The following is an 11356-nucleotide window of genomic DNA, read 5'->3' on the forward strand; positions in this document are numbered from 1 at the left end:
ATATTTTATTTTGGACACCTATTTGTGTGTATATATATATAAACGGTATTTTGGTCTATATAGGCAAAAACATAAGATATGAAGAGTTGTGTGTATTTATTTATAATAATATTGTGATGTTGAAGTGTGCAATTCAGCGAGTTATGTGGTTCGCCGTTCGATAGGTATTTTGACGAAGCCAATGCATTTTTCCAACTATGTCATTTCAGTTTCAGCGGTAGTTTTGCGGCTTTTGCCGGACTTCCCCCTCATTGCCCGTCGCCAATATTCGGACGGTTCACCGGGGCCACGCCTCTCTTCTCTCCCTTTCCAAGGGCCGCCGCATCCACTCCGCCCCCCGCCTCGCAGTGCCTCCCCACCGCCCTCCGCGCCCGGCAGGCGACGTCCCGTTCCAGATCCAGGTATGCATCCTTCCCTCCGCCGCAAACGGCGTCTCTTTCCTCCATTCCTTCCCCGTTGGCAGGCACCCGCATCCCCTCCCTACGCTTGACGCCTCTGGCATGGAGTGGATATCCGAACGGGGTTCTATGTTCCCTTCCAGTCATCTTCGCCTTTCGGCTGGTTCGGATAGGGATTGGATGGTTTTGCTTGTCCGTTACGTTTCGGCCTGCGGGATCCCCTCTTTGATGTGAGCGCCGGTCGCTGGAATCCAAACCATCGCGTACCTCTCCAATCAGTCGTTCAATGTTTGCTATTCGCCTAATTTTATTTTAGCGATTTTTTTCTAGGGATTTGCCCCGGCGTGTTTCTGCCGACAGTCGTTATTAATGCTTCCGTGGATAGATGTTTTCTCGAAACTAATCAGAATTATCAATTTGGATCAATATGAACGGAATATATGGTGCGTAGTACTATGTATTTTCAGTATGGTTGCTGAATTATTCTGGAGATGAGCTTCTGGCCTGGATCTTTGATCCATTAGGGGAATAAGAGCTAATTTTGATTTGGATATTTTTGTCTCAGCCTTCAACACCCAGAAAAAAAAACTCTGCGATTCCATTGCGACAGGGACCATGATAGTGCCGCATTAAGGAGTCGTTTTCGCTGTGCATTGCACGCTGTCGTTCTGCACTTACACTTCGGCAATCCACTGTCAACAAAGACTGCTACAGTCAACGATAGTTGACTTTTTTATCCCCACAATCCAAAAGCTTCAGCCAACGATATAAATAGTAGTGCATTTTAATACTCTAATTTCTTTCAGGATAGGAGCTGTGGTAATTTTGTTAATACACATTTTTGGCCTTTCGTGCTGTCGTGGTTGAAAATGCGAACTTTAGTGCTTACTGCCCAATTATTTTATATTGTTAAATGGACTTTTGGCCTGTACTTGTAACAAAGTGATATTGTGCTCCAAATTTATTTTGCTATCACATATGTTTTTCCTATTTATTGGAATTCAGAGAGGTGGAACCAGGTGGAGAACATGCTTTGTCTCCTGTAATTTCTTTACTTAGGGCTGGTTTGGTGATCAGGTAAATGGATGGGATCCATGGGAGGAATTCCCTTCTATTTAAAATTGAATAACAAGAGGATTCCTCTCCTATGGATTCCTTCAATTCCCTGGTCACCAAATCAGCCCTTAGTGTTCTTGCTCCCAAACAAGCCCGTAATGAGATAGTTTTCTCCTATGCGACAATTAAAGCATGCTGCTCTGCCAGGAAACTGTATGCTTGTACAGACGTTTAGTGCTGCCTTTCGTGTTGAATTGATCTTGCATGCAGTAGTTTACTAGAATTTCAATGTGTACAGAGTTCTAGTAATAGATCTCGGTTCGTTTAATGTTATTATGGCTAGGAACCGTGGACTCTCATGTGGCATAATAGGTCATGATGATTCCAGAAACGCTGCTTGTCCATTAATGTTATACTTTCTCTTTAACTACAGATTTTTTTTATGACTAATGTGATACAGTAGGTTATCATTCTTTTCCAGAAATGATGATTATCCATCAAGGATCTGCTGGCAGTTGACAGTGCAATGATTTTCTTTTTCTCTTTTTTCGTGGACTGGAAACTGCAGCAAATTTTTTTCCGAAATAACTGCAGCAAAATCAGGCATCCCAAACAGCAACCATTATTTGAATTCCATTTCCATTGTTTTTTCTCTTTACTCCAAACATCGTTTCGAGGAGCAACGTCTTCTCTGGTGCTTTGTGGGAGCCAAGAGTCTTAGCCAGCTTAGTCTGGCACATGGAGACAAGGAGGGGGTTAGCTCATAGTGGTCAGGTCTTATCCGAGTTGTATTTTATTAGTTGGTTGCCTGTGTCTTCAACCCCTTATTTGGTCCGGGGTTTGGGGTGAAGTTTGTACCGGAATACCATACCCACTCTCTTTCTCTCTCTTAATATAATGATACGCATCTCTCCTGCGTATTCAAGAAACAAAACCTTATTCATTCTTATGCCTTTCTGTCCATCTCAAAACAGATCCTCTCCTTACCTCAAAAAATGTACTGAATCTTTCTTAACCAGATGTTTACATCTCTGTTTCCTATAGCTCATTAGAATTTCTTTTGAAATATAATCCTGATTTGAATTTAAGAATGGGGAGAAAATTGTCAATCATCGCTATCAAGTTGTCTGATTAATCACGATTAATCATCCTAGTTTGTATGATTGTATCCTGGACTCATCTAGGGGCTAAGATTTGACTAGATGGATTAGTTTTCTGGTCATCCGATTAGTTGTTGACTAATCGCGAAAGGGCCTCTAGCCGAGTTGGTTAGGTGGTCTGAGTAGCACTTCTCAGGTCCTGGGTTCAACTCCCCGTGGGAGCGAATTTCAGGTTGTGGTTAAAAAAAACCCCTCGTCTGCCCCACGCCAAAGCACAGGTCTAAGGCTCGGCCCAGGTCGCGGTCGTTCTCACATGGGCTTCGATGCCGCTGTGTATGTGTGGGGCATGGGTTCGGGGGTTTTGTCGACCTGTGTGAGAAGGTCTTCTTAATACAATACTCGAGGGTTGTCTTACCCCCGCAGGTCGAGTTGTTGACTAATCATGATTAGTCAGATGACTATAGGGTGAATGACCAGAAATAAAATGAAATTGCTGGGCAGCTTAGGACATGGGCTGCATCTGGGAATATCTTAGGCCACACATGCTCATGTTTTTCAGACCATTTTCCAACTGTGCATGCAGCCACCACCCTAGAGTTATCTTCATTCTTGATTTGTACTCTAGAACATATAGTATATTAGTCCTGATATATATAGGATGACTAGGGGACAAGTACTCGATTGGAACTGTGGTCACGACTAGTTACTGTCTGTCTGGTTCCATGGCAACTAGCCGACTAGGATTGACTAGACGACTTGATAACATTGTTGTAAATTGTGAAATATGAACTATGCAATATACACTGAAATATATTAGAATCAATTAGGCTAGAGAGTAACATGTTTTCCTTTTCAAAAATGGATAGAGAATTGCCCATATTATAAAAAAAGACAGTGCTTGTTTAGTAAAAACGTAAATGATCAAATACTATGTGGCATGATTTGGGTTCTAAACGCGCATACCATATTTCCAGCTGTATAGCCAGATGTGGAACTTAGGCCCTGTTTGGAAGCAATCTAGTTTGTAAGAATCCAGTTTCTAGAAACTGGTTTATGAAAAAAACTTCCTAATGGTGTTTGGAACCACCACAGTTTTTATAAACGGGCTTTAGCTAGAGGAGGCTAGCTTCTTGGTTTTTAAGAAACTGAGAATCCAGTTTCTACAAACTAATAAACTAGTATGTTTGGAACCACCTCAGTTTTTATAAACCAGTTTCTTAAAAACTGGATGCTTCCAAACAGGCCCTTAGTTTATTTGTTTTGTTTGTTTACTGTCGGTTGAGTTCTAGTCAAGAGCATACTTAAATTCCATTCCGATCCATTTCTGTACCAGCTAGAATGCCTCGTTCCGTTGCTTAGCCCAGTACACAACACCAAATCTTGTACCAGCCAAAATTCCAGCCAATACTGTGCATATCAGGCTATCCAGGCTACCTCAGCCAAAATGTAATGTCTCATGGATTCTGGTACCAAAGCTCTTCTGGCGAGTTAGGCTTGAAATTTAATAAAAGCTTCCTTTATCAAAAAATGGCTCTCCCTTCCTGCTTGGCTGCCCCAGCTGCCTGGTGCATCTCCTTCGGTAGCAGCTCCGAAGTCAATAATCACTCACATCGTAGGCCATGTCATTGTCCTTTCTCCCTCGCTAATTCCGTCATGGGGCCTGCTACCTGCAGTCCTGCATGGATGCAGCACTTGCATGCCTGCAGCAGTGCTGGGTTTTTGTTTTGTTGATGAAGCTTTACTAGTCTTGTTCCTCACTACCATTTTGCTGGTCCTAAATCTGTCAGTTATCACCTCCATGGCTCCATTCATCCAATGAGTAGACAGCTAGCCAGCTCTCTCTTATGTGCTTGTCAACCGATCGAGAATAGAGAGAAGGCAAGAGCACAGCAGCATAGGAGAGGAAGAGATACAGGTTGCTGCAGCCTTATCAATTTACTGAGCCCACCTTTAGATAGCTTACAAAAGAACAATTTATGATAGGAAAAATCTGTAGCAAATGAAACTATTATTTTTACCTAAAATTGAAATTTGTGATTTATAATAAAAAGTTAAAAACACACATATATTTGTATTGATACAGAATAAGTATTTCTTTTTTTTTGTATGAATTCTGGAACGGTATTGACAAGCATGGTCGAGACACCCATGTCTCACAGCATATGAACATGTCGGTGATTGATTTGAGCTACTGATGGTTTATTCACTTAAGCAATCTTTCTTGTGAGTGTAGAGCTTGAGAATACTTAGCTCATTATTCTTGTCTTTTTTTGGGCAGGATTCAAACAAACCAGTACATTACCACCATGGTTCTTGATTCATTATCATCACCTCACAGGAGGTCCCAAAACACATTCTTCGTGTCATCTGCAAAAAAGCCTCAGTCATCTCGTGACGACAGTTGGTCTGCACTGGTTGAGCGACACCGGTTTCTCCTGACGACACTCCTTGTTCTTGCCTTCCTGTGCACTGTCTATCTGTACTTTGCAGTAACCTTGGGGGCATCAGATGCTTGCACTGGATTGACAGGAGCAGAGAGGATTGAGTGCCAGGCAAGATCAGTGCTGCAACATGGAAAGTTGAAATTCCGATGACTTTGGAGACTCATTGATGAAGACCAAATTATTGAGTTTTATATGCACTCGGGTCACATGACAAATTCTTGATACCATGTATCTGTATATGGTGGGGTGGCTGATGTTATTGGACCACAAAATTTGCTGTACTGGTAGAGGCAAATCTAATAGTTAGGGTTGAGCTTGTGGAAACGGGTATACTGGGGTAGGCCCATATTGTTCTTTTACCTTGGTGTGCGAAAAACATCATGGCGTCTGTAATTCTTCCAGGAGATATTGGTATTGTCTCCCTTGAGACATACTCACAGTTAATTTGAAACCATGCTACCTTGAGTACCGTTAATCCTATGTCGGTTTCCATTTACTAAGAAGTGAATTTTGTTGATTCTGCAAAGAGAATCCCTGGAATGAACTGGAGCTCAAAAAAGTAGCTTCTTTTAATTCATTTCATGCACATAATTGTTGTCAGTGTTCATGCACATAATTGTTGTCAGTGTTTAGACAAGGCTATACCTTTGGCAGCCGTCAAGATGCGTTAAGCGCCTGACAGCCATTAAGATGCGTTCAGCGCCTCAAGAAGGATTATCGTCATCAAAACACGTTCAAAGATCCTGGTATCGAGTCCGGCGTCTGCTTCGGGCGTCTCTTGGCTCTGGCCTTTGGGCAACGTGCCTAGATTTATAGGATTAGTTAGTCCTCCCTATGTCCTAATATATTATTTGTTTTAGCTCATTATTATTATTATGTCTATATTCAAATGACAATGAATATGAATATATATATATATATATATATATATATATATATATATATATATATATATATATATATATATATATATATAATCAAATATTGCATGAATTTATTAACACCCTAAAACGAATGTTATTTTAGGATAAATAGGATATTTTTATTTTACACAGATAAAAGAAGAATATTGATATATATTATAGGATACTGTGGTAGACAGATATCTTGCGGTTCCACTAAAAGGCGAAAACTCTTGTGTGGGGCCGCAAACCAGTCACCGCACAAGGTCGTCACATCGTGGGCCGGGCAAAGACTACAGTTGAAATGAGCTAAACCCCAAGAAGGCGATGGGCTCGCACCCGGATCGTCTACGGATTAGGTATAATCTTGAGGAAGTCGTTCGTCTTTCCCGCGCCTGACGCCCTCAAACGCCGGAGATAGATCGGAACGAAGCCACCGGATTTTCCTTAAGATAAGCAAAGTCTGTTCGTTATTAGCTAGGAGATAAGCTGAAAGAGTGTGATCAGCGTGTGCGTAGGGAATGCCCCACGGTCGTGTATATTAGGCCTAGGGGGAACCCCATCATTTTCATCTCAATTAGCACCTCTCCATTCGGGAAACACCACTTGTAAACACACCACACATACAAAGCCACCCCAGGAAGTAGAGTGATACGCCTCTCAAAGCGGTCCGAACCTGCAGAAAATCGCCCGACTCTCTTTCTCGTGCTTCTGGCACGAACCATCGAGCTACAATCAGTGACACCGTCCTACCCAAAAGCACCACGAGGGTACCCCGGGTGTGCGGTCGGACACTAAACACCGACAGCTGGCGCGCCAAGTAGGGGGGTGTGTCGTTGATCAAAGCTAGCTCCATGGCCATCATCTTCAAGAACAAGATCACTCTCAGCCCAGGAGCTATGTTCTGCTTCGGAACCATCTCATGCATAGCGGACGTAAAGGGGACTCTACACCGCGTAGCGGATCCACCCAAGAAGAGACCCTCCTCGGGAATCCCGAGAGAAGCCGAAATAAGTCTACGGGCCGCGCCCCCGCTCACAGCTCGGGAGAAGATGGTCCCTCGCAGGCCAAGACTCAGGGACCCTCGGAAGAAGAAAGATCAATCAGTCGGAGCTTCACCAACCCGAAGAACTCCGTTGTCCACCTCACCCACTAAGGATTGGACACGGATCACTCGGAAGAAGGAAGTAAACATCCCGTATCGGGGAAGGAGAACACACCGAGCCATCCTCCCGATACCTCCACCGTCAACGAAGGATGGGAAGAAGAACACCGCCATACCTGCTCCTTTCTACCCTAATGTCCTCTTCATCCAGAGGAGATTGGAGTCAGCACCCATCTCCGACGATGAGCCTACCATGCAGGGGGAGGAACCTCCCGAGCGTGATGCCCGGCGACGGAGGAACAGATGCTGAAATATGCAGCGACATCATGAAGCCGGAGAATGGGATCCGGTGCATCCCGTATCCCGGGACGAAGCCTCAGAAGTGGGGGAATCCCCTGATGAACGAGTACACCGAGAAAAACGCAACTCCCGCCGTCGCGATCGTCGACAGGCTCAGGAGCGAGAGCGAGAACTAGATGAACAAGATGCTAGACTCCAGCGAGAGAACCCTCTCCTCGCTCGAAACCTGTACCCCGATTTTGCTCGAGCATTGAACACGCCGAGTGAAGTTGGAGGAGTGCTGGCAGAGATAGCCGACGTCCTTCCGCGAACCCCAGAAGCGGAAGGCTACTGGCGGCTGCTTACACAGGCGGTCAATCATCTTCTACCCCTCGCTCATCCTACAAACGACCTATGTCATGCCATCAACAGTCGACAAGACGCGCGAAGCACTATCAGCGCTTCGCGCAGCATGAAAATGAGATAAGGCGCCGGGAAGAGACGACCGAGATCATGGTGTACCGGCGCGAAGCCGTGCAACACGAATCGAGTCGACAACAGCTTCGACCAATAGTCCATTTCGGAGACGGTCGAGACGACCTAGTACCGACTCCCCTTCCCGAGATCGACGGCGCAAATATCGGCAGGAGGATACGTGCGGAGTCTTCGCGCTTACTCCTCATCTCCAGGCCATTCAATGGCCTCCTAACTTCAAGGTCTCCAACGTCGACAAATATGAGCCTAAGCAGGACCCAGGAGGCTGGTTGGTCGTCTATACGACCGTCGCCCTGGCTGCTGGGGCAACGGAAGACGTCAAGACGACACACATGCCCATTGTCCTAGGGCAGGACGCTCTGCAGTGGCTCCGACACCTACCTCGACACTGCATCGACGACTGGAGTGACTTCAGTCGCCAGTTTATCGCGAACTACCAGTCTCTCTCCAATAAACCGACACAACCATGGGACCTCAAATCCATTAGGCGCCAGAATGATGAGACTCTCTGATCGTTCCTCAAAAGGTTTCAAACGATGAGGAACCGCATCCCTAAAGTCGCTGAAGCGGCTACGATTGAAGACTTCTATCGAGGATCCAACGCCCCGCTTTCGTCCGGGCCATACTTCAAAAGGCACCGGCCACCTCCGAACAGTTGTTCAAGGAGGCGGATATCTACATCACCGTGGATGAGCGGGCCAAGGACCTCATCGGAGGCACAAAATCCGCACCGCCCGCGCCGTGGCGGGATATGAACCAGCAACCGGACAAACGCTGGGAAAAGAGGCCCCGCGAGGAGGTGCACACCGCTGGGCCACTTGTCGCTCGAGCCCGCAACATACCCCGCGGAGGAGTGTGAACACTGGACGAGATCCTCGACTACCAGTGTCCGTATCACAAGGACATGCGCCACACACTGCGGAACTGCAGAGACTTCAAACACTCAGTTGGGCATGGCCGACCGTTCCAGCCACTACCCCCCTGCCTCGAGGAGAGCCTGGCGAGCCTAGGCAGCCTCAGCAGCAGGAAGAGGGGAGGGGTGGAGCTTTCCCGCGCGTTGACAGGGAGGTCAACATCATATTCGGAGGCCATGGAGCACATGAAAGCAGAAGGCAACAAAAGCTCAATGATCGGCAGGTCCTGGTGGCCACGAACAGTGCTCCGGCCCCTTACCGATGGTTGGAACACGCGATAACCTTCAGCCGAGCTGATCAATGGCTTAACTTCGATCACCCCGGCAAATATCCACTACTCGTCGATCCTATGATCCGAGAAAGCCGGGTAAAGAAGGTGTTGATGAACGGTGGAAGCAGCATCAACGTCACCTTTTCCCGAACGCTCTAGGCCCTGGGGGTCGCCATCGAGGACCTCACTGAATCAGACACTCCTTTCTTTAGCATCGTGCCGACCGAAGGGGAGTACCTGCTAGGACACATCCTCCTGTCCGTCTCCTTTCTTCATTCTATAAGTTGCTAAAAAAGGTGGACAAATTCTAGTGGACCACAGAAGCTTAGGAAGCCTTGGAGGCACTAAAGAAGTTCCTGACCACACCACCAGTGCTCAAGCCACCACGCCGAGCTACATCCGATCAGCTGGCCGAAGATCTGCTATTATATATTTCCCGCACGACTCACGTGGTAAGCACCGCGTTGGTAGTCGAGAGGGCAGAAGAAGGGCACACATACCCAGTGCAGCATCCAGTCTACTTTATTAGCGAAGTCCTTGGTCCCTCAAAGATAAGGTATCCTCAAGTTCAGAAGCTATTATACACAGTACTTCTAACTGCTCGCAAATTCCGGCACTACTTTGACGACCACAAAGTCATAGTAGTCACAGGATTTCCAATAAGCGATATACTCCACAACAAGGAAGTTGTTGGGAGAACAGCCAAGTGGGCGTGCGAACTTGGAGCTCATGATATAGAGTTCCGACCTCGCACTGCAATAAAGACTCAAGCACTAGTGGATTTCATATCAGAGTGGACTGAGCACCAGGTCCCAGAAAGCCCAGAAGTTGCTGAAGTCTGGAGAATGTATTTCGATGGCTCACTGAGACTGCAGGGAGCAGGGGCAGGGATTCTCTTCATTGCTCCTATTTCCAGCATCCAACAATGTTGCAAAGTACGAGGCCCTGTTCCATGGACTAAGCATCGCCGTTTCACTCAGCATCAAAAGACTATTGGTGTACGGTGACTCACTGGTGGTCATCAGCCAAGTGAACAAAGACTGAGACTGCTCAACTGACTCAATGAACAGATACTGCGTAGCAGTACGGAAGCTAGAGGACAAATTTGAAGGATTGGAATTCCACCACGTGGAAAGAGGTCGCAACAAAGCGGCGGATGCGCTATCCAAATTGGGGTCCAGTCAGGCCTAGGTTCCACCTAGGGTTTTCATCCAAGAGACACAACAACCAAGTGTCACCATAGATCAGATGGAGGAATGCCACATTCTAGGTCAGGAAGAAGTAGATCCCAATGACTGGAGGGAGCCAATCATCAGATACATAAGAAACGAGGAAGAACCAGATGATAAGGCCGCGGCGGAGCGCATCGCAAGACAGTCGGCCCACTATACCATCATAGGGGTTCTACTATACAGAAGACGTGCAAGAGGAGTCCTCATGAAGTGTATTCACTCGGCTACTGGAAAGCAGCTATTGGACGAAATCCATGCTGGGCAACGTGGCATGCATGCAGCGTTACGAACTCTATTAGGGAAAGCTTTCAAGTCCAGGTTCTACTAGCCAACAGCGAAGAACGATGCAACGGAGTTAGTCCAGAAGCGCGAGGCATGCTAGTTTTTATCAAAGCAGCAGCATCTACTAGCACAATAGTTGCAGACTATTCATGTAACCTGGTCATTTGCGTGATGGGCATTGAACATGATTGGGCCCTTCAAGAAAGCTCAAGGGGGATTGTCACACCCGAATTTAAGGGACAAAGCCGAGTGCATCTCATACATGCGCCAAAGAAGACAACATATATAATAACAGAGTGTATAGAGATAAATGTCATAATAACATCAGAGTACTTATTACATCGCAGAAGTCTTACAAAATAAAAGATAAATATAAAATGAACTAAGGTCCATCCTTGGCGCCATAAAGTCAACTGAGAGACGCCACCTAGATCAAATCAAAGTCCTCGTTGTGTGGCTCCTCTTGAACCACCTATTCTTCTCCTGTGGGAGGGTTGTGAGACAGCAAGGGTGAGCTCACACATGTTCATCGCTCAACAAGTTATGGGGAATAATGTGGCATGAACTCACCAAAGGTGGGAGTTCATGTGATGTGTAAAGCTGATCAACAATAGGGGTTAAAGCTGAGCGTTGTTTTTAATAAGTTGGTCAAATTTTATTAGCATTTACTAAATGTAAGTGAATACCAAACCATAATAAGAATAATAGAACAAAATTAATAAACAATCCCATGCAATGCAAATGACAAATTGAATTTAGTTCCATAATTTAATCATGCGAGAATCCTGAGCTGCTCTTGACCGTGAGCTCGGCTAGTATACCAGTTTTACACTCTACAGAGGTTGTACCCTATACCCACAAGTCGTGTATCCCATGTC

At 45.9% G+C, this 11356-nt stretch overlaps 1 protein-coding gene across 1 annotated transcript; it reads left to right on the forward strand.

The window, feature by feature from the left end:
- The first annotated feature begins 262 nt into the window (after window positions 1–262).
- LOC100273301 (uncharacterized) lies at window positions 263–5499 on the forward strand. The gene is made up of 2 exons (NM_001147742.1): window positions 263–401; window positions 4833–5499. Exon 2 carries the CDS (start codon window positions 4861–4863, stop codon window positions 5146–5148), a length of 288 nt encoding a protein of 95 aa, NP_001141214.1. The 5' UTR covers window positions 263–401; window positions 4833–4860; the 3' UTR covers window positions 5149–5499.
- The last annotated feature ends 5857 nt before the right edge of the window (window positions 5500–11356 follow it).

Source organism: Zea mays, chromosome 4 (genome assembly GCF_902167145.1).
Source record: "Zea mays cultivar B73 chromosome 4, Zm-B73-REFERENCE-NAM-5.0, whole genome shotgun sequence".
Taxonomy (NCBI): Eukaryota; Viridiplantae; Streptophyta; class Magnoliopsida; order Poales; family Poaceae; genus Zea; species Zea mays.

Coding starts and splice junctions, on each gene's coding strand:
- LOC100273301 (NM_001147742.1), top strand. CDS start 4,861: ATGGTTCTTGATTCATTATCATCACCTCACAGGAGGTCCCAAAACACA.